The sequence below is a fragment of the Homalodisca vitripennis genome, chromosome 1 (assembly GCF_021130785.1).
Source record: "Homalodisca vitripennis isolate AUS2020 chromosome 1, UT_GWSS_2.1, whole genome shotgun sequence".
Lineage (NCBI taxonomy): Eukaryota > Metazoa > Arthropoda > Insecta > Hemiptera > Cicadellidae > Homalodisca > Homalodisca vitripennis.
Window position 1 is genome coordinate 26,849,672 of NC_060207.1, and position 25,329 is coordinate 26,875,000.

At 35.9% G+C, this 25,329-nt stretch overlaps 1 protein-coding gene across 2 annotated transcripts in view; it reads right to left on the reverse strand.

Moving 5' to 3' along the window:
• Positions 1 to 5,135: 5,135 nt before the first annotated feature.
• Positions 5,136 to 25,329, reverse strand: part of LOC124358554 — a 232,629-nt gene continuing 212,435 nt past the window's right edge. Inside the window, exons 3-5 of one of the 2 annotated variants that reach the window (XM_046810860.1) lie at positions 19,086 to 19,244; positions 8,171 to 8,326; positions 5,136 to 5,982 (exon numbers count right to left, since the gene is read on the reverse strand). In XM_046810860.1, coding sequence (XP_046666816.1) covers positions 5,960 to 5,982; positions 8,171 to 8,326; positions 19,086 to 19,244 — 338 coding nt within the window. In that variant the 3' untranslated portion in view covers positions 5,136 to 5,959. Of the gene's footprint in view, positions 5,983 to 8,170; positions 8,327 to 19,076; positions 19,245 to 25,329 lie in introns of both variants that reach the window. The other variant, XM_046810856.1, reaches the window with a different exon arrangement.

Below are 25,329 nucleotides of genomic sequence, written 5' to 3' on the forward strand. Positions count from 1 at the left end.
AATGTCACAGTTAAAAAAAGCGCTGTCTGAACTTACACTTACTATTATTGCTTAAGTTCAACACCGTTGTAGCAAAGTACGCCGTTACCGTCTCAATAGCACGAGGACTACTGACGTCTGACTACTACATTTACTGTAATGTCTCTGTTTGAAAACAAGCGCTGTCAGAGCTCGCCTTTACTGTTCTTGCTTATCTTCAAAACAGTTTTAGCGAAGTACGCCGTTATAGTTTGAATAATAAGAGCGATATCACGCAACGCTTATTTTAAAACTGAAATAATAGTAAATGTAGTAGTCACACGTCAATACATCATAATAGCTCCATAGTAAAGGCCTAAACTGGTAATCATAACTACAGCAGACTTTATTTGACGTGGCTCTAAATTTACTTAAAGTCGCTTACTTTTTGCTATGATAATTTAATATAATCCGTTTTGTTATTTAAAAAAAGTATTTAATTATTTATTGTTAAGCTTTTATTACAATTAATTACGGGGATTCCTATAGTATTGGCTTCCAGCTAAATTAATAATTATACTGCTATTTCAATAACTTCACAATTTTGTCACTGCTTAATATTACTTGTTGATAAATCTCAATTTTATTATTAAGGCACTCATTGTTAGGTTTTCACTATAGTTATTTCAAAACGCCTTTGATCTCTTCTGTTGATTTTTGTCTGGAATAAATTATAATTTTAACATATTGCTACCTTAATAAATCTGTAATTTTGGTCACTAGATAATATTGACTGTCGATGGACCTTTACATTATTTGTAGAGATTTAATTTATATTTATTTATTTGTAAGAATTATTGTTTGTACTTAAGATTCACGTCAACGGTATTCGAGAAGTAGGTGTGGTAACCGTGGTGCAATCTTAGAGTGTTGTTTTAAGGGGAGGGGAGTGAGGTGGTGGAAGATTAAGAAAGACTGATGATTGATATAAATGTAGGTTTAGTTTTCATTTATTCCCATGTTGGATGAAATAATTTAAAAAAAGGTAATAAAGGGATTCAGACTGTAATGGTGGATATGGAAAACGAGAGGCTCTCCACTGCATGGTGGTGGACCTTCTATATGATGTCAGGACACGAATTCAAAATTCTAAAGTTATGATGAAAAGCAAGATGTCAGCGATCAATCCCTCTACGACTTCAACTCATACTCATACTCATACTGAAAGCTGAGCAAAACAGCTTACCAATGTTACTAGATGCTAACACAACTTTTCAGCTCTTCCTAAACATGCTCTAATGGATTAAGGTCAGGACTTCTGGCCAGCCATTCTATAGTGGCTATTTGGACCTCATGGAGTTAGTCCTTTTATGACCCATACATTGCCGTGCATAAAGATGAAGTCATCTCAGAAAAAGGGGGTTTGTTGCATCACATGTTGTTGCAAAATAAACTTATTGAAATTAAATTCGGCTATTGCCACTTATACAAATTTTAGTTGTGTAACACTTTCGATGATACGTTGGTGGAGGCTATCCGTTTTGTTGACAGGAGAGACCTCGCCTGTGACGGTGTGTATCTCAATCATCAGGGTGTCTCACGTTTGGAATCATTGATTGTGGATGCGGCTTCGCGGTGTCTGTGTCCCGGCCGTAGTCAAGGAAAGAGAGGTTTTACTGAATGTCGCGATCGCGGCGGGTCCAGTTTTAGTGCGAACTAGTATGGAAGGGGAAAGTAGCAGAAATATCACAGTCGCTCACTTGAACACCCTGAGTTATCTTAACACCGGATATCTGTGTCGTATGCGTCTCCAGATCGATTTAGATTTTTACGTTTAGGGTGAGGCGGAGATGTGGTTACGCAAGGAAGGGGAAAGTAGCAGAAATATCACAGTCGCTCACTTGAACACCTTGAGTTATCTTAACACCGGATATCTGTGTCGTATGCGTCTCCAGATCGATTTAGATTTTTACGTTTCGGGTGAGGCGGAGATGTGGTTACGCAAGGAAGGGGAAAGTAGCAGAAATATCACAGTCGCTCACTTGAACACCTTGAGTTATCACAACACCGGATATCTGTGTCGTATGCGTCTCCAGATCGATTTAGATTTTTACGTTTAAGATGAGGCGGAGATGTGGTTACGCAAGGAAGGGGAAAGTAGCAGAAATATCACAGTCGCTCACTTGAACACCTTGAGTTATCTTAACACCGGATATCTGTGTCGTATGCGTCTCCAGATCGATTTAGATTTTTACGTTTAGGGTGAGGCGGAGATGTGGTTACGCAAGGAAGGGGAAAGTAGCAGAAATATCACAGTCGCTCACTTAAACACCCTGAGTTATCTTAACACCGGATATCTGTGTCGTATGCGTCTCCAGATCGATTTAGATTTTTACGTTTAGGGTGAGGCGGAGATGTGGTTACGCAAGGAAGGGGAAAGTAGCAGAAATATCACAGTCGCTCACTTGAACACCCTGAGTTATCTTAACACCGGATATCTGTGTCGTATGCGTCTCCAGATCGATTTAGATTTTTACGTTTAGGGTGAGGCGGAGATGTGGTTACGCAAGGAAGGGGAAAGTAGCAGAAATATCACAGTCGCTCACTTGAACACCCTGAGTTATCTTAACACCGGATATCTGTGTCGTATGCGTCTCCAGATCGATTTAGATTTTTACGTTTAGGGTGAGGCGGAGATGTGGTTACGCAAGGAAGGGGAAAGTAGCAGAAATATCACAGTCGCTCACTTGAACATCCTGAGTTATCTTAACACCGGATATCTGTGTCGTATGCGTCTCATCGATGATCGATTTGTATTTTACGTTTAAGGTGAGGCGGAGATGTGGTTACGCAAGGAAGGGGAAAGTAGCAGAAATATCACAGTCGCTCACTTGAACACCTTGAGTTATCTTAACACCGGATATCTGTGTCGTATGCGTCTCCAGATCGATTTAGATTTTTACGTTTCGGGTGAGGCGGAGATGTGGTTACGCAAGGAAGGGGAAAGTAGCAGAAATATCACAGTCGCTCACTTGAACACCTTGAGTTATCACAACACCGGATATCTGTGTCGTATGCGTCTCCAGATCGATTTAGATTTTTACGTTTAGGGTGAGGCGGAGATGTGGTTACGCAAGGAAGGGGAAAGTAGCAGACTCTTGGACGAATACTGAACGATGCAGCTGGTAAAAGACCCGAGAAGAGTAGCAGCCACCTCTGCTACTATAGACTCAATTTTCATGGATAGACTGGCAGAAAACAAAAGGACCAGTATGGCACACTCTGTTAGTGTAATAGATTATTGAGGTATAAAAGTAACTGAACATAAATTAAAATATTGTAGCCTCAGAAAAAAAGAATAGATAATTACGTACAAAGATTTGTTTGATTTTAACATGGAACAAGCAGTTAGTAAAATGGCAAAGTTAGATTGGGAGAGCGTACTCCAACGGACAAAATAAAATAGCAAATATCATTACATCTAAAATTTAAGTTCTTTGAAGAGCATGGTCTAGTGAGCAAAAAATTGACAAAATGGTACTTAGGTGAAATGAGGAATCAAAAAAGCTCACAAAAGAAAATAATGAATTCGAAATCGATCTTGGAAATCAAGATGTAATCATGATTGGAAATCCTACAAGTAAGACAGGAAGAAACTAAACAATTAGTAAGAGATCCAAACGACGTATTTAAACGATAAGCTGTCAACTTCAAAATTTGACTTATTAACCATAAAGACGAATGTGATATTGGCACTTGTAGAACTATAAGCATACCTTTCAGAATTGAAACTGGTGAGTTTAATACATATTTTATAAAAATGGGACCTGAGACTAATTTTAATGCACATATTTTGAGATACTTCATGAACAAAATAGGTTTTGTGTAGCGAATGCAAGTAACTGCAGAAGAAGGCAGTGTTGAATAATATAACGTCCACCGCAGTCAGCAGCGATGTGTTTCTATAGAAACGATTAGGGCCAACCAGATTTTATGAAATCAAAGCAATTACCCATCTCGTCCCCACTGGATTTCCAGAGAATTGGAAAATCAGTATTGTTTCTTCCATTCCTAAAGTATTCACACCCACTATTAAGAAACATTTAAGACCTATTTTCATACTACCAGCAGTGTTGCAATGGTTCACATAAGTTTGTCATTCAATGAGCTCCAATCCTTGCAAGATGCTGCTGAAATTTGCTATCTATGGAGATTGTGTGTAGAACGGTAACGTATTGCAATGGTTCACATGATTTTGTCATTCAATGAGCTCCAATCCTTGCAAGATGCTGGTGAAATGCTATCTATGGAGATTGTGTGTAGAACGGTAACGTATTGCAATGGTTCACATGATTTTGTCATTCAATGAGCTCCAATCCTTGCAATATGCTGCTGAAATGTTATCTATGGAGATTGTGTGTGGAACGGCAACGTTTTGCAATGATTCACATGATTTTGTCACTCAATGAGCTCCAATCCTTGCAAGATGCTGGTGAAATGCTATCTATGGAGATTGTGTGTGGAACGGCAACGTTTTGCAATGATTCACATGATTTTGTCATTCAATGAGCTCCAATCCTTGCAAGATGCTGGTGAAATGCTATCTACGGAGATTGTATGTGGAACGGTAACGTGTTGCAATGGTTCACAAGATTTTGTCATCCCCTAATCCTTACGAGATGCTGATGGAATGTTATCTATGGAGATTGTGTTGAGATGTTACGATGGAGATTGTCAAACTGAGATTCAGTGTTACATAATGGCATTTCTATTTTTATTATTTACTGGAAGTTGACTAATGGTCAGTGTTTATAACGCTGTCTGACGTTAATTAAACGTTTATAAATGATTTACGTTTGGTTTCGTACGTCAAGCTACATGACAGACTTGTAATGTTGACCCCTCCCCTACAAAAACTTGTCAGGTTAATGATCAATTACTTTCTTCAGAAACATTAATCTATTTATTTAATGTTATACACATGTGTTTGTGCTAACTAGGGGACACACAAAACTACCTCTCTTATCCTGGTTTAAAACGTAACAAGACTTAAGGAACCAAAAGAACGTGAAGGTTTTTTCAGCGCCATTGTATAGTGTCACACCCATAAGTACTGTATAAACATTATGAAAGTGCTAAACCAAAAGAGCAAACTAAGGAGAAATGAAAGACACAACTGTAGATTACTTGGTTTATTACATAATACAATAATAAAATATAAAGCCAGTATATCAATGTTTAAATTTAGTTTTAGGCTTGTATACAACGACGTACCAACCCACCTCGCAGGTAGACATGATGATGTTGATTGGTGGATGATGTTGTTCTTAAATACCGTTCATCACATTTATCGGGTTGAAACAATATAAAGTCAAAGATATTTATTAGACACTTATAGCTATTTACAGCAAAACATTTAGGTTGTCGAAGACCATCAAATCTGTAATTAACAAAAAGTTTTAAAATCACTGATAAAATCCAGTAAAAACTACATATTACTTATTTACTTCTAACTATGGGTTTAAAATTGCTTTTAAAATGTATAGGCCTATATCCTAATGATCCAATTATAGTATTCTCTACTGGAAGAAATGGATTAAATCAATGTTTACCAAGCAATCCCGTTCCCACTCCTCTCAGTTTACAATAGAACATTAGACAACATAAAAAACTACAGACTTTATATAAAAAATTAAATGCAGTGCGGTCACAGCAAGTTCTATGGACGCTCCAAACAAGCTAGAGAGCTTTTAAATAAAAATATAAAAAACTAAACTATTTTATCCGATTACTGGTTCTGAACACCTAATGTTAATACATTGAGACTATAGAAGTAATGTTATCAACAATGAAAATCCCATAGTCTTGCACAAATAAGAAAGAAACATCCTGCACAAAGACTTATGTTCACACACAATAACAGTGAGACTTATGAGGTGATCAACCAACTAGTAACTCTGAAAGAATGTTGATATTTGCAGAAAGTTGAATGGAATCACATCTACTGTCGGTTGCGTCTTGCTCCTGAAACATAAACATAGTATTAAATATGTAAAATAAACAAATAATTCAACATACCTATCACCTGTATTGCAGAAGTTTAAAAATTGTGCAGGACAATCTCCTGCTCCAATCATAGGATGTAAGGATATTAAGAATTTCAAACCCATGTTTATGCAAAATGCCTAAGTGACCTTCACAAAAAAATTAATTTTAATATTGTCTTAATGTGTCATGACTATTAATTTATTAATAAAATTGACGTATTGATGAAATATTTCTTAATATTAACCTCTCTCACTAGCAAATTATTTAAAGATATTGAATTGCATTTATTGCCTAATTTATAGATTGAAAATATCATACAAACAAGACAGTGGTCATAGAATAATTCGAATGTAAAAGTAAAAAGAGTAAGTTTATTGAATCGGGATTTTTATAGGAGAACAATGCACTTTGTTTAACATTTTAGATGAAAGTAATATTAATGTTTGGATATAAATTTGTTTCTGGAGTTATCAATTTGCAATGTCCAATAATTAAACGTAAGATCTCAGTACAATTTCAGTTATTAAAAAGAATTATTTATTAAATAAACGAATTACATTTTAACCACTATGGTGACGATAAATCCATAACATAATAATACAATTATTATTAATTTTTATAAATTAACTGAATTTTCCTATCTCAGCTACAGGTATTTTGAATTTGGTGGCAGTAAACGCATGCTGATTCTCAATATAACGGTTATAAAATATATTGGAAGAAAAAAATAGCTAACGGATTGTTGATAATTTTCAGCTTTGCTGAAAAACAAATGTCCAACGTTCGTCACTAAAATATATTTAATGGAAATAAATATAATACAAAGACAGATAATTTTGCTAGGATCTTCTTTACACTGAAAATCATGAGAATAATGCATAAACTTTTTTAAAGATACTTCAGAATCGCGGCAGAATAAAGACTGCATCGTTACGTACAGTCACGTTCCTAAGCCTGGCATTTGGGATTAAATGTCAGTGACAAGCTAAGGGACGCTGATCCTAACAAGATCAGACTCATCAAGTAAGGGAGCTCGAGCTCGGAGACATTGCTAAATACGCTTCATCAAGATGGCAGTGACAAGATAAGGGAAGCTGATCCTAACAAGATCAGACTTATCAAGTAAGGGAGCTCTAGCTCGGAGACATTGTTAAATACGCTTCATCAAGATGGCAGTGACAAGCCAAGGGACGCTGATCTTAACAAGACCAGACTTATCAAGTAAGGGAGTTCTAGATCGGAGACATTGTTAAATACGCTTCATCAAGATGGCAGTGACAAGCCAAGGGACGCTGATCCTAACAAGATCAGACTTATCAAGTAAGGGAGTTCTAGCTCGGAGACATTGTTAAATACGCTTCATCAAGATGGCAGTGACAAGATAAGGGACACTGATCCTAACAAGATCAGACTCATCAAGTAAGGGAGCTCTAGCTTGGAGACATTGTTAAATACGCTTCATCAAGATGGCAGTGAGAAGCCAAAGGACGCTGATCCTAACAAGATCAGACTTATCAAGTAAGCGAGCTCGAGCTCGGAGAAATTGTTAAATATACTTCATCAAGATGCCACTGAGCGCTCAGACCCTTTATAATTGTTAGCATTTTTTTGGGGAAATCCTTTCTTAAACGTATTAAATAAAATCTTTATGAAAAATAGAAAAACCATCATTGCAACGGTATGAAAAGCTGACAGAACAAGGATACTCTAATTCTTGATGATTTTAGAAGATCTAAGTTCTGAAATGTAAAAAAATACGATAACTGTAAATTTAAATTTACATTTAACTGGAAGAATGATGGGCTTTATAAAATGATATAGTTTGCTCGTAGCTCTGCCGTGATGAGACTATTTATTCCTCAATATATACTAAGCAACATTGGTTTCAAAACGAAAAAGTTTACATTTTCCCAATTTAAACCAATAAGAACTTTTGGAGTCCAGGCGACGACATGGTGTACTTTAGGGTAACATTTACTGACAGTTTAAACAAATTGACTGATTTAAATGTTTTAAAGTTTGTGTTTAAAATAATTTAGTACTATTGGTTACATTTTGTGGTAAAAAGCGATTATAATGCCTTACTAAAGTGTCAACATTTTCATGTTTGGCGTAGTTAACCACACCGTAAAATTGCTCTAGTTAGTTATACCCCTGGACTCACCTCCTTTGGCGGGCCTCTGTCCCTTACTTTTACACTTCTTTGTGATTTGCCTGGTCTGTTCGCAGGTCGAGTCACTCTTGTCCTTTAACGTGTCCGTGCGAACCATCTCATTCTGTGCACTACACGTGCTCCAGGTTCCCTTCTCATACCGGCAGGCTGCAAGGCAGAATACATACTTTAAAGCCATGCACTCGGACAGAACCATCACTTGTTGCATCCTTGGTCAGATAGTTCGTAAACGAATCAAAGCTTTGCCACAGGCATAAATACTTGCATTGAGGTTATGCCAACAGGATCAGGTTTATATGGGCGTTTTAAATCTACCTTAAATATTATGTAAAGACATAGGCAAAACCATACAATTCACAGTGGAGATTCACTAAAGTATTTACTAAACCGTTATCAGAATTCATAGCACATAATCCGGCGATACCCTCATACAGACCGTCAAACTATAATTATACAAACACATTACAGAAGTTAATATACAAAACATTAAAAAATGAATGAAGTTTAGTAGACCAAACGTATTTGTTACAAAGGATAACAGGATTTCGAACATTTGTCATCGGTATATGTTACAAAAATAGAACACAAAGTTTCAAAGACTTGGAACAGAACAGAATTTAGTGTTTGCACCCTTAATTTTCTCTTGGGGTTTGTGGAGTTTGGCAACACATCGGCAATAAACACGACTGTTAAATCAAAAGTAAATTTATTAGTTTAAAATTAATAGTTATTAGTTTAACAGTTCTTCAAAATTGTAATGAACAAATCTAGCCTAGAATAGCATTACAGTTATTAGATTGAGTTATCTCGCCCGTCCCTTTAATCTTGTCCTGTCACTTCAAACAGACGTGTGTCAGAGCCTGGCCTGGGCCCTTGAGAGCCCGAGACTCGGTAAACCCGGTCTGAGTACTGGTAGCGCACCAGTATGAACTATTCAGACTCAGACTCTTTTGATTGTTAGTTATAAGGCCCTATACATTATAAAAAGTATAAAAGTATTTGGCCGGACATTTTCTCAGCTGCCATTAAAGATGCTGCATAAAAAGCGCCATGTTGGCTGCATCGTTATCTGCGTAACATATTTTCGTAACTCTTGCTGTTAAATATTAAACCTGAAAAACATTAAAATTAAAACTGAATTAGTGTTCTGTTTTTGTACACACCGTGGAAAATATCCAAAATCTTTATACTTTTAAATTGTCCATGATCAATTATGCACTTTAGACAAAACATATATTTTTCAAATAAAAAACAGTGGGTAAAAAAATTAATGTAATAAAATAAATGACTTAAAAAATAATGGTTTTGGTACTATTCACGAACAATTTCAAACATTTGCAAAGTAACAATTGTAGTAAACACAGCAATAAGTATAATAATCAGTGACAGACGATTTTTATTAAATCAGAGAAAACGATATTATATAAGTTAATATTGGAGGAAATTTAAATACAGAGAATAAATAAGTAAAAAAGAAAATAAATTTAATATACCTGGCATATATACATAGACGCAATTCCTTTTGAAACATGCACTTAAGGCTAGTTTTCATATTGGCATAAAACAGTCGTATCATAACCGTTAAAGGGTGTTACAAGTTTCTAGATATTAAGTTATGGTTTATTTAGCCAATTTTATTTTAATTCAGCCACTGCTAAGTATACTACAGAGACAGTAAATCACTGAACGTTCAAACACGAATTGGATATTTGTATTACTCTTCAATTCAACATGCTAACCAAACAGACAAAAAAAATATAAATATATAAAAATATTATAAATAAATCTTAATATATTTTTAATTGTAGAATAATGTTAAGTACTACAGCCGTGACATGCCACATAATACCTCATTCTTTAGTGTTTGTACAAGCATTAGTAAAATTCTTAAAGAATCGTTCATCTGATTTAAAACCTGTAAATCTGTAAATTCATGCACTACTAAAAACTCGAATTTTATAACATATTTACACAGCTTAAAATCTTTGTAAAATTATTTAAAGTTTAAATAGTAAGCTGATCGCTGCGTTGTATAAGAAATGGAATAAAAATAATACGTGATGGAGAATTACGATGTAATAAAAGTGTAGATGAATTAGTGAAGTGAACATGATTTGAATGGTTTGTCCAGGCTAATGCGTATAGCAACATCATTCACATTCATAGCCTCATTATAATCGAACAGAACCAACCGGTGCGGTGTGTCTCGGGTACCTCTCCAGCATATCTCCTCTAACAACTGTTTGACTTTAGTCTACACGTAGCAACATCATTCACATTCATAGCCTCATTATAATCGAACCGATCCAACCGGTGCGGTGTGTGTCGGGTACCTCTCCAGCATATCTCCTCTAACAATTGTTTGACTTTAGTCTACACATAGCAACATTATTCACATTAATAGCCTCATTACAATCGAAGCGAACCAACCGGCGCGGTGTGTGTCGGGTACCTCTCCAGCATATCTCCTCTAACAATTGTTTGACTTTAGTCTACACATAGCAACATCATTCACATTAATAGCCTCATTACAATCGAAGCGAACCAACCGGCGCGGTGTGTGTCGGGTACCTCTCCAGCATATCTCCTCCAACAATTGTTTGACTTTAGTCTACACATAGCAACATCATTCACATTAATAGCCTCATTAAAATCGAAGCGAACCAACCGGCGCGGTGTGTGTCGGGTAAATCTCCAGCATATCTCCTCTAACAATTGTGTGGGTTTAGTCTACACATACCAACATCATTCACATTAATAGCCTCATTACAATCGAAGCGAACCAACCAGCGCGGTGTGTGTGTCGGGTACCTCTCCAGCATATCTCCTCTAACAATTGTTTGACTTTAGTCTACACATAGCAACATCATTCACATTAATAGCCTCATTACAATCGAAGCGAACCAACCGGCGCGGTGTGTGTGTCGGGTAAATCTCCAGCATATCTCCTCTAACAATTGTGTGGGTTTAGTCTACACATACCAACATCATTCACATTAATAGCCTCATTACAATCGAAGCGAACCAACCGGCGCGGTGTGTGTCGGGTAAATCTCCAGCATATCTCCTCTAACAATTGTGTGGGTTTAGTCTACACATACCAACATCATTCACATTAATAGCCTCATTACAATCGAAGCGAACCAACCGGCGCGGTGTGTGTCGGGTAAATCTCCAGCATATCTCCTCTAACAATTGTGTGGGTTTAGTCTACACATACCAACATCATTCACATTAATAGCCTCATTACAATCGAAGCGAACCAACCAGCGCGGTGTGTGTCGGGTAAATCTCCAGCATATCTCCTCTAACAATTGTGTGGGTTTAGTCTACACATACCAACATCATTCACATTAATAGCCTCATTACAATCGAAGCGAACCAACCAGCGCGGTGTGTGTCGGGTACCTCTCCAGCATATCTCCTCTAACAATTGTTTGACTTTAGTCTACACATAGCAACATCATTCACATTAATAGCCTCATTACAATCGAAGCGAACCAACCAGCGCGGTGTGTGTCGGGTACCTCTCCAGCATATCTCCTCTAACAATTGTTTGACTTTAGTCTACACATAGCAACATCATTCATATTAATAGCCTCATTACAATCGAAGCGAACCAACCGGCGCGGTGTGTGTCGGGTACCTCTTCAGCATATCTCCTCTAACAATTGTGTGGGTTTAGTCTACACATACCTACATCATTCACATTAATAGCCTCATTACAATCGAAGCGAACCAACCGGCGCGGTGTGTGTCGGGTTGGTTCAGCATATCTTCAGCATGTCTCCTCTAACAATTGTGTGGGTTTAATCTACACATACCAACATCATTCACATTCATAGCCTCATTACAATCGAAGCGAACCAACCGGTGCGGTGTGTGTCGAGTAAATCTCCAGCATATCGAATATCATATGTAGAAATAGTTTACAAAATCAGTTGAAATATTACGTAAACTTCATGTTATATGTTATAATAAAATTTACTAAATCTGAGATTACAAGTAACTAGATAGCAGTATTTATTTATATTAATTATTTTTTATTAAAAAGAACATAAACCTTGATCTTCAAAACAATTATATTAAAAGTGCTTCTAAACCCATAAAACAAATTTTAAATTTAGAAAATCTGCATTACTTATAACAATAGACCACATAATGAAAATGATGTATTGATTCATTTCGAGTTAAAGACAATGCGGTCTCTAAAGTAACATAAAAACTGAGGGTTTTATAAAAGAAATCATAACGTTGTAATGAATTCAATTCATTAAATTAATATAGGCACTTAAATAATTGGAACTGGCTGTACCACAATATTTTTAACGTTGGGGTTTAAATAAGCTGATAACAAGTCCAGTCAGCAAAAGAGGTCTAATAAAGGAATAACTGTTTCGTCATAAAAGGAACAAAAGTTTATTGAATAAAAATGACAGAACACACTGGGATTTATTGAAATAAAAGTATTTGAAACAGTTAAGTTCGAACTGATGGAAATTTTGAATGTTCACACAAAAGGTGAACAATAACGCAAGAGGACTGTAATTAGTAATACTGAAGTCACTGAAGCGTTACACGCCTCTAATGTTCCCAAGAGTAAAGTTCATGTGGTGCTATTTAAACTTGGCGTAAACTTGTGTTTAGATAATTGAAATGTTAGTTATTTGCAAAGCTGAGTTTAGCATTCCTCTTTTAACGCTTTTTTACTGTGGCTGTCCAATTTGTTACATTTACTACAATTACGTTTCATGATTTAAAGTAATATTGTATTAAAATTCTTCAGAATGTAATTTCCGATTATGTTACTAAAGAGTAAAAGGGAGTTATTTGTTATTTATTACACGTAAAATAATTAAACGCAAACATTTCGTAGGTTATTCTTGGTTATACATACAAATATAAATAAGTTGTGCACTAAAACGCGTAAACATTTAATTTATAAATAAAAAAATATTTGTTTACATATGTAAAACAGATAATGCTACTTGGTAATGAACTCTTTAACTCCAAAAAGTTAATTTTTAAATATTGTACAGTGTTATTGGTTGAATAAAAAAGTGTCCCTTCCGGATTAACAGGAATAAGAGCAGATTTCACATGTGGCTGTTATTTCGAAATGACAAACTGAGGATTCGTTATCAGTTAGACTAAACGTGCAATTTGCAAAAAAGTGATGGGACGATAACTCTCAAAATTGCTATATCAATATACCCGTAATACCTAGATATATTGTAAAACTTATTACGTGATCTTCTAGAAAACGTACAAGACAAAATAGTCACAGCGTCATAAGCATATACATTTATATGTAAAAACGTGGAATTCATTTCAAAACAATCAATCCAAACTTAAGCCATGTAATCCCTTATAACAAAAATTCAGTTTTATGCACTAAAATTTAAACAAAATACCATCTTAAAAACTAAGAATGATAAAAATGGCTAAAAATAAATTATGCTTAAAATTGTATAAAAGCGATGTTGTCGAAAATCAAAGATAGACATTTTGCACAAATACGAATGACTACCAATTTTAAACCTTTTGTTGTTTGCAACTTACTCAAGCAATGTATTAGTTAGTACCAAGAGATCCGGCAGTTATTGGGTTCACAATTTTATTCTCTCAATATTTATACTCCTCAAAAGTTTGGACGTCCGCTGTCTAAACGTCTTAAGAGGCATAACGCCTAAGAACAAACATTATTGTAGTTTACCTGAACATTCTAAAACATTGATTTTTCTCCCTGCTAGTCAACTGAAATTTCACATGGACATTCTTAGGGTAGCTTGTTAACTTAGTCTATTTCTATTTCAAAAATCCCTCCTGGCTACGCCCCACTCACTGGTATTGAAAACTCCCTTAACACTCCATTATCCATTATATTTATGGGCCCATTATATTTGTTACAAATCTGGAACTTGTAATGTTTTATAATGCTCTTTTATTACAAAGAAGGAATAAAAACAAGTTAATACTGAAGCATTTGATGTTACTAAAAAACAATATTGGTAGGGCGTTTTCATGTTCTCCCATGCACAGGCTGAGCTGATTTCCCCTAGGTGTGTTTATAGATATATTGTACCAACATAATGCACTACAGGAGATGCTTGTAGCACTGAACTGTATCAACACACACTAGGAACAGATCAAGCTCTACGAGTGCTCCAGGTTAGGATCTATTGATGTTAATGTTATCAAGAGATCCCACAATGTTACCGAGTCCAAGTACAGGCGAGGTACCGAATTTTAGATCTTCGTACAGTGTAAGGAGTATAAATCCCCTCCGAAATAATAAATATAATAAAACGAGAAAATTACGATTAGGATCCTTTTAAATATGAAACACTCCCACTGGTTATAATCTCTGTATAAGGAATGTGAGGTGTAGTCATTCAGAATTTTAAGCATTTGTCAAGGCATTTGTGAAAATTTAAACAATCGTTACGTAAACAATATTATTACAAAATATTACATAAATGTGTCCGAGACCTTTAATAAAAATGATTTAATTTATTAGAAATACTCCTAGTCTTCTAAGTAAATATTTATGAATCTAAAATTAATTCAAATAAGTGTTAGCGACAAAAGTTAATAGCTTTAAAGAAGTATAGTCATTAACATTTTTGAATAATACTTTTATAAATGTTGTTTTTGTTTCCGAAGGCCGATTCTAAAGTAGAATATAAGTAGATCTATGACGTAATAAAAAGCAAGCTTATCCAGGACAAGTAGTTTGATGAAATTTAAGTATTTAAATAAGTATCACAGTGAATCTGTATTGATCAGTCCCATTGGCACTGACGTAGTAACATATCTAAATCAATAACAAATTCTAAGTAGGAATATAACGAGATGATTAATTTTTCTGATACTGAGAAATATCCTTAGACATGATTTCTGATACTCTCCCTTGACTATACATGATGAATTTATTAATAATTCAGTATGTTACATTGCATATATCTAATGTTATAGGCTATGTCTGTGTTATAAATAAGTATTTTATACGTTGTGATGCATTGTATCATACGTGAATTATACATAGAATTAATGTATTTAACAAAAATACTAATCTTAATTTAAGTATGAGTCAACACTCCCCAAGAGGGTTTAAATATGGCTGGATTATACCTTCCAATTGAACCTACACTGGGTACAGAAAAAAACCGACGGGTTACTTACATATGGATAACCCTATGGGTGGCCATAAGCGACATATTATGAATAAAAAATGTTGAGATTTTGGGATGAAAGTGTGGATCGACAGGTCTAATTTGATGTGGAGGATGACTGGTTGGAGTTCTCTTAGTGTTAAAGGTTCTTGCTAGCCAATAGTAAGAAAGTAAGTACTGTCCCCTACCCGCTTTGACTAGAAAAGGCTGAAACAGACCCTTCCCATCTTCGTAGATTTTTATATCCCCCTTCATGAGATCTAGAGATCAGAGACTACCCCTACCCCACCTACCCAAGACTAGAAGCTTCTTCAAAAAATGGAATTGACTACCAGACCTACAATTAACATATAATCACTAAAAGTAAAATATAACTCAACAGTTTTCACAGAGAGTGTGAGCAGACAGATGGAGAGGAGACAGACAGAGCAATACATCTTGTGGAAACTCCACTCAATCTCGAAAGTCAGTAAACAGTTTGTACAGCGAGTGAGTAGACAGGTTGAGAGGAGACAGACAGAACATTACAACTTATGAAAACTCTCTCTCCTAAATCGCGCAAGCCAGTAAACAGTTTGTACAGCGAGTGAGTAGACAGGTTGAGAGGAGACAGGCAGAACAATACAACTTGTAGAAACTCTCTCTCCTAAATCGCGCAAGCCAGTAAACAGTTTGTACAGTGAGTGAGTAGACAGGTTGAGAGGAGACAGGCAGAACAATACAACTTGTAGAAACTCTCTCTCCTAAATCGCGCAAGCCAGTAAACAGTTTGTACAGCGAGTGAGTAGACAGGTCGAGAGGAGACAGGCAGCACAATACAACTTGTAGAAACTCCACTCAATCGCGCAAGCCAGTAAACAGTTTGTACAGTGAGTGAGTAGACAGGTCGAGAGGAGACAGGCAGAACAATACAACTTGTGGAAACTCTCTCTCCTAAATCGCGCAAGCCAGTAAACAGTTTGTACAGCGAGTGAGTAGACAGGTCGAGAGGAGACAGGCAGCACAATACAACTTGTGGAAACTCCACTCAATCGCGCAAGCCAGTAAACAATTTGTACAGTGAGTGAGTAGACAGGTTGAGAGGAGACAGGCAGAACAATACAACTTGTAGAAACTCTCTCTCCTAAATCGCGCAAGCCAGTAAACAGTTTGTACAGCGAGTGAGTAGACAGGTTGAGAGGAGACAGGCAGAACAATACAACTTGTGGAAACTCCACTCAATCGCGCAAGCCAGTAAACAGTTTGTACAGTGAGTGAGTAGACAGGTTGAGAGGAGACAGGCAGAACAATACAACTTGTGGAAACTCCACTCAATCGCGCAAGCCAGTGAACTGCACGGTTCCACTTCACTCAATACCTCCTCGTAGTTTATTGAACTGATAGAACTTCAGATTTAACTGGAGATACTGCTGCTAACTTTTGTAATTAGCTCAGCAATACATGCAGACGTTAATAAAAAACTAGTTCAATACATACATAAATTTGAAATAAAAGTTGTGTTACAATAAATAAATAAAGAACTTAATATCTATTTAATAATAATGACGGGTTTTTGCACTTTGTTTATATCAAATGTAATTTCTTTAATTAATATATCTATAAAATTTATTAATAAAAAAAAGTAATTTTGGTATAAATATTGTGAAAACTTATTGTTAAATGGAACAGGTTTATCTCGAGTCTGGTTTTTCTGCTAAAAGAAATTTACGAATTCACTACTTTAAATTTCTACAACCATAACATGAGATGTCATAATTACAAAAAAAAAACTCTAATCAGAAGAAAATCACTGTATCAAGAAGTTATTTCAAAAATATTTGACTATGAAGGAATCCGACAAACAATTTATCCTTCTAAGAAAAAAAAAACACACTGTACTGTTTTTCGAAGCCCTGACAATTGTTAAATGTACATAAGAAACATTGTGAGACGGGCATGAGCTTAGTCAGCAAACACAAACAATAGAAACATTCGGTACGTGGCGTAATAGTGATATCCTCTATACGCTAACAAGGAAGACATCAATTGGGCCTTGTTATCGCAACTTGATGTGATGCAGGCCTACTTATAGCATCATTCTTGTATAGTTTACCCTCGGCATTGGTGCACACAACAATGGTATGATGAGATTACAGCATTAGTTTTTACAATGTACACTCGAATTCGTGCAAACTGCAATGGTGCGATGAGATTTTAACATTAGTCTTGTACAATGTACACTCGACATTGGTGCACACAGCAAGGGTGCGATGAGATTATAACATCATTCTTGTACAGTTTACACTCGGCATTGGTGCACACAGCAAGGGTATGATGAGATTATAGCATCAGTTTTTACAATGGACACTCGAATTCGTGCAAACAGTAACTGTGCGATGAGATTATATAATCAATGTTCTAAAACGTACACTCGAATTCGTACAAACAGCAATGGTGCGATGAGATTATAACATCATTCTTGTACAGTTTATATTCGGTGCACACAGCAAGGGTATGATGAGATTATAGCATCAGTTTTACAATGCACACTCGAATTCGTACAAACAGCAATGGTGCGATGAGATTATAACATCATTCTTGTACAGTTTACACTCGGTATTGGTGCACACAGCAAGGGTATGATGTGATTATACCATCAGTTTTTACAATGTACACTCGACATTGGTGCACACAGCAACAGTGCAACGAGACTATAACATATGTCTTGTATAACGTACACTAGACATTGGTGCACACAGCAACGGTGCTATGAGATGATATAATCAGTCTTGTACAACGTACACTCAACATTGGTGCACACTGCAATGGTGCGACGAGATCGTTTACTTGTGCTACTACTCCCTAATTTCTCGATATAAAGCCTGTTTTACAATAAAATACAATTATGCTAGATTATTTATATGTGTTAATTTAAGGTAGATGTGTAAAAAAATATTGAAAGTTATTTGTAAAATGTGTGTACAAGAACTAGATTTTTCTAGTAGATAAACGACAGTCCTGTCATTACACCAAGGGAAGTTTTTTTTAAGAATTGCATAACAATCTGTGAATTGAATATTAGAAAACCAATTCCTCTTGAATGTTGTAGTTAATACTATGCTTTGCAATTTAAATTTTTATGAATATCTAATTATTAAAATAAATAAATAAATAGGTCTACATCTTTGACAATTTATGAAGTATGAAATACTGTTATATAAATAAATTATCTATTGAATTAACGTAATACGATGTTCTTATTACAATGAGCATTACACAGATACACAATTTTGTCTTAGAGGCATGCCTTTGTTACATATTAACGGAACAACTGCTGAAGTACAGAGAACAAGAAGGAGATTTAATTTAGAGACAGATCAAAACAAGCAAGTGCAATATTACACGACTCCACTTCAAAGCTTACTTCATTGAGTCAAGACTGAGTTAACAGGAAACATAATCTAATTTAAAGAAATATTGCAAACAAGCAAATATATTACATGGCTATACTTGAAGGTTTAATCCATTGAGTCAAGGATGGGATTACAGGAAACACAATCTAATTTAGAGAAAGATCACAAACAAGCAATACATGACTCCACTTCAAACCTTAGCACATTGAGTCAAGACTGGATTTATTACATGAAAGTTCAAAGCTCATAAACAAACAAGTACGGTATTACATGACATCACAAACCAAACCATGCATTTATACTAATGAATGATGATAAAAAGCGACCAACCTTTCTTACCTTTCTTGCACTTCTTCTGGATTGTCTTGGTTGGCTCGCAGTTGGCGGCAGCGGCCGTGGCATCCCCCTTCTTTCTGTCTTTGAGCGTCAGGGTCCGAGTGCGCATGTTGGTCTTGGGCTCGCACTCTGACCACGGGCCTTTCTCGTACCGGCAAGGCTCTGCAACGAGATTTACAACGTCTCATAATATTGTAAAGAAGATTATAGGGAATAACTCAAATGCTTTTCTTTTATAAAGGTCCGTGTGTTTTATGGCGGGTGGTTTTATTGGCACGATTTCCAGAAGGTCCTGGTTTTAATAAGAGGAAAGAAAGTAAATGAAACAATCCTATAACTGGTTGTCTATTGTTTAATTGATTTAAAATCTAACCTTTTTTATTGCAGCGACTATATCTACATTGTATGGCAACAATTAAACACCCGCTTGCGAGGGCATGCGTTCATAAACCACAGTTTTGAGTCTCCTAGTTCAGTAGTTAGCTCTCTGGTTAAGATGTCTCGGTCTCTGGTTAAGGCAAATTTACTCATACAAAACAAAGTTGTTTCCAAAATTTAGAGGCACGGCAGAGTCCAACAGCTGCAAACTCTTGAAAGCCTCCCTGCACGATTGTCTAAATTCGATTTTGGCGATTATTTGAGTTCCTTTCTTTTGTCTGAATGCTCTTTGAAGCTGTGTGCACAAACTCCCCAAAGGGCCACTCCGTAAGCCAGATGGGGGTAAATCAGTCCATAATGCGCCATAATCAGTACCTGACTCTGGCAGTATTTGGCTAAAGATCTCAGAATAAAAATTCCTGAGCAGGCTTTGGCGCATACATAGTCAGAAAACTCATTCCATTCCTAGGAATTTTGAAGAGCTGACTTCTTCTAGTGTGGTGTCAGAAACAAAATGACAGGCCAACACTGGTTACCCGCAGTGCGCAAGGAAAAATTCAAAACGTTGGTTTTTGAAGAGTTTGTTATGAGATTGAGGCTGTGGAAGTATTGAACACAGTTTTAGATGTCAACGAAAACCTGTTGTTCCAAAACTTCGCTTCATATTGCATTGAAATAAAGAGTCGTATCGTCGGCAAACTGCACTAGTTGTACATGCAGAAGCGATGGTTTTATAACGTTGACGTAAAACAGGAAAAGCGCAGGGCTTAGGATGGATCCCTGAGGGGACGTAACTCAGTTCTATTTGTTTGGATGACTTACTAGATATTCGTACAACTTGGGATCTGTGAGTTAGAAACGAGCTAAGCAATTTAAGAGGCAAGTTAGAAGAGAGACTCAAGTTTTTTGAATGCTTTTTAAAATGGTAAGATATTGTTCTTTTATATTAATAAAATCATTCTGAAGTTATTGTGAAAAATGAAATAAACTTAACAAGTTTATGAATGGTAAGGTCTTAAACCACAATGACAGTAAATGTGGTAAGAAGTTGTATAAAACTAACATAGCATTTAACAAAATTCTCTTGTCAGAAAGGGGAATGTCGTATCTAGAAGGACAGGTATTTAAGGTATTTAATAATGGCCAAAGACTGTAAGATATGACAGCGTCTTGTTGAGGAATCTGAATGTTGACATTCCTGACCGTTCTTGTTGAGTAGCTGAATGTCTGAGTGGTAGAGGGGGGGGGGCAAACTCATAGCAGTTTATGTTATCTTGTATTCGACAAACAATATCTCCCATTTACATCTTATCTCGAGCGCGCCTATTTACGCTAAGTTACGTTACTGTGGGAAAGGGAGGTGGCAATATCACAGCAGTTTGTGTTATCTTGTATTCGACAAACAATATCTCCCATTTACGGGTTATCTCGAGCGCGCCTATTTACGCCAAGTTACATTACTGTGGGAAAGGGAGGTGGCAATCTCATAGCAGTTTGTGTTATCTTGTGTTCGTCAAACAGAATCTCACTTATACGGGTTATCTCGGGCGCTTATTTACGCCAAGTTACATTACTGTGGGAAAGGGAGGTGGCAATCTCATAGCTGTTTGTGTTATCTTGTGTTCATCAAACAGAATATCACTTATACGGGTTATCTTGAGCGCGCCTATTTACACCAAGTTACATTACTGTGGGAAAGGGAGGTGGCAATCTCATATCAGTTTGTGTTATCTTGTGTTCGTCAAACAGAATATCACTTATACGGGTTATCTCGGGCGCTTATTTACGCCAAGTTACATTACTGTGGGAAAGGGAGGTGGCAATCTCATAGCAGTTTGTGTTATCTTGTGTTCGTCAAACAGAATATCACTTATACGGGTTATCTCGGGCGCTTATTTACGCCAAGTTACATTACTGTGGGAAAGGGAGGTGGCAATCTCATATCTGTTTGTGTTATCTTGTGTTCATCAAACAGAATATCACTTATACGGGTTATCTTGAGCGCGCCTATTTACACCAAGTTACAGTACATTACTGCGTGGGCGGGTGTAGAAGGGGGAGGGTTACGTTCTACTCTATAAACGTTGTGTACAACCCGGTGTGTAGGAGATTAGTGACAAGACTAGACAAATTGATGTAAACTCACATCCAAAACTTGTACACTACTCTCCGTAGCGAATTGACGAAACACATGTCGGTGAAATGTCTGAGGTCGTAGTAAAAAATACAAAAAAAATTCAAAGTTTACATGCAATTGTGGTATGGAATCTTACAACCGTAACTTCTCCCTTTTAAATAAATATATAATTGTACCACCTTTTGACAAAATAAAATCAACATGAAATGAAATGGTATCTGGGGGATCATTTATTATCTATGGTATTATGGCTGTTCACTAGCTATGAAATACGGTATCAGATTACACTTCCAAAGCTATTTTTTATAATAATAGAAGTCATTATATCGTTAACTAAGGTATTAACGGCTGCTCACTGGCTACGATTTACAGTGTTATATGCCACCACTAAAGATATTTTATACACTAATAGAAGTCATTACATTATTAACTAAGGTACGAACGGGTGCTCACTAGCTACGGATATACAGTGTTATATGCCACCACTAAAGATATTTTATACACGAATAGAAGTTATCCCATCATTCACTAAAGTATTAACGACTGCACACCAGCTACGATATACAGTGTTATATGCCACCACTAAAGATATTTTATACACGAATAGAAGTTATCCCATCATTCACTAAAGTATTAACGACTGCACACCAGCTACGATATACAGTGTTATATGCCACCACTAAAGATATTTTATACACGAATAGAAGTTATCCCATCATTCGCTAAAGTATTAACGACTGCACACCAGCTACGATATACAGTGTTATATGCCACCACTAAAGATATTTTATACACGAATAGAAGTTATCCCATCATTCACTAAAGTATTAACGACTGCACACCAGCTACGATATACAGTGTTATATGCCATCACTAAAGATATTTTATACACGAATAGAAGTTATCCCATCATTCACTAAAGTATTAACGACTGCACATCAACTACGATATACAGTGTTATATGCCACCACTAAAGATATTTTATACACGAATAGAAGTTATCCCATCATTCACTAAAGTATTAACGACTGCACACCAGCTACGATATACAGTGTTATATGCCACCACTAAAGATATTTTATACACGAATAGAAGTTATCCCATCATTCACTAAAGTATTAACGACTGCACACAAGCTACGATATACAGTGTTATATGCCACCACTAAAGATATTTTATACACGAATAGAAGTTATTAATTATGGATTCACTAAAGTATTAACGACTGCTCACTAGCTACGATATACAGTGTTATATGCCACCACTAAAGATATTTTATACACGAATAGAAGTCACACGTCATTAACTATGATATAACGTTATTAAGTATGGTACTAATGACTGCTCACTAGCTACGATATACAGTTTTATACACCACTAAAGCTCTTGTACACAATTATAGAAGTCACACGTCATTAACTATGATATAACGTTATTAACTATGGTACTAATGACTGCTCACTAGCTACGGTATACACCACGGAAGCTCTTGTACACAATTATAGAAGTCACACGTCATTAACTATGATATAACGTTATTAACTATGGTACTAATGACTGCTCACTAGCTACGGTATACACCACGGAAGCTCTTGTACACAATTATAGAAGTCACACGTCATTAACTATGATATAACGTTATTAACTATGGTACTAATGACTGCTCACTAGCTACGGTATACACCACGGAAGCTCTTGTACACAATTATAGAAGTCACACGTCATTAACTATGATATAACGTTATTAACTATGGTACTAATGACTGCTCACTAGCTACGGTATACGGTGTCGTACTATATGATATGGTAGTATAATACCCCACCTAATAAGCTACCGCACCCGATATTATATGCCGCCATTAATTATGTTACTAAGTTATACTGACTCTCTAGATATGGTATACGTTATATGATAACACTTAAAGGATATGGGATACCATATAATTAGACATGACTTCACTAGCTGAGGCATACAACTAATTTATGGCACAATAGCTATTGTACACAATACTATATTACTAGCTAATTAAATATGGCACGTAAATTGTTTAGTTTCAAAATTCTTACGGATTAGTTGTAAGTGTAGGTTTAATCAATAAACTCTCAAAAATCGTATTAGAGTTAATATTTAAACATTAATTCGGACACTAGAGAAGATATAATAAGGCGGTAGGTAATGTGATGGGAAAATTATAATTCGAATAAATCCAAATCCACGTAATTAATATGACGGAGCACTACTTGGCTCTCTTTTCACAAAAACTATTAGGCCAGTAGATAAATAAATGGTAATCTATTAGAAAAGTAAAATTTTTAGTAGTTTTTTCTCCTTATAAAAAAGGAAGAAGACATATATGCATTAATTTAGCAAAGAAATTAACGGAAAGTACTAGTATAAAAGCATCCGTGCTATCTACTCCCATTTACAAATAGAGAGATTTAATTAAGCACCATTCGTTGATGGGTGTATACATAAAACAAAACCTATTCAAACAATTTTGGGTCCAAATACACTTCCTTTTCATATGTATTAAAAACAGAAAGCTTTATGGAGATAATGCTCTCGTCCAAAAAGCTAGTAGTATAAAACAACCATCAAGGTGCCTGAGGAGCAGACAAATAAATAATTCAGAAATATAGAATTTTCAGTCTGACAAACAAACACCAGCGAGATGTTTACCATTACAAGAGTTCTTCAGAAACATAACTTTGTTTGACAGCCTGAGATGTTTATTCTTTGCCCAGCAGCTTTCGCAAGACAATCTTCTGTAACTCTCATTCGTTCTTAGAATTCTATTTGTAGAATTCATTCGGCCGTAACACAGCCCGTTCTCTCCGACACTGTTACACTTATCCGCTGCTCAGATGCTCATAGTAACACGAAGTGATAATCATAACTGTTTCTAAAACAAAGATACTTATACAAAAATATTAAAAATGGAACAGTAACATACAATATTGTTATTTTGTTTCTAACCGAAAAAAAACACCTTGGATTATGGCTATAACTAGTAAAATATTTACACATGGAAAACTAGTTCAGCGTTTAATTTCTGGTTGCGTAAACCATTGATTAAGATAAAAGAGGATCGAGAATAGGATAAAAGATAGTCATCATGATTTCAAAGATATTTGTGATTTACTACTTTGGGATTTGACGATACGCATTGAAGGAGAATATACCCTTTAGCATACAATAAAAAATGCAAGAATACAGGTGGCTTTACATAACAATATACATACGAGATTACATTCGTATCATGAACAGAACGTAAAATAACAAAACACTACATCGTTGTATGTTCGTATTATGAACGGATAGCAAGGTACACATATCGTTGTATGTTCGTATTATGAACGGATAGCAAGGTACACATATCGTTGTATGTTCGTATTATGAACGGATAGCAAGGTACACATATCGTTGTATGTTCGTATTATGAACGGATAGCAAGGTACACATATCGTTGTATGTTCGTATTATGAACGGATAGCAAGGTACACATATCGTTGTATGTTCCGTATTATGAACGGATAGCAAGGTACACATATCGTTGTATGTTCGTATTATGAACGGATAGCAAGATACACATATCGTTGTATGTCCGTATTATGAACGGGTAGCAAGGTACACATATCGTTGTATGTTTGTACTATGAACGGAAAGCAAATAACAACAACACATCCTGGTTTAGTATATTTTATCAGCCGTTGTCAGTATGAAGTGAATGT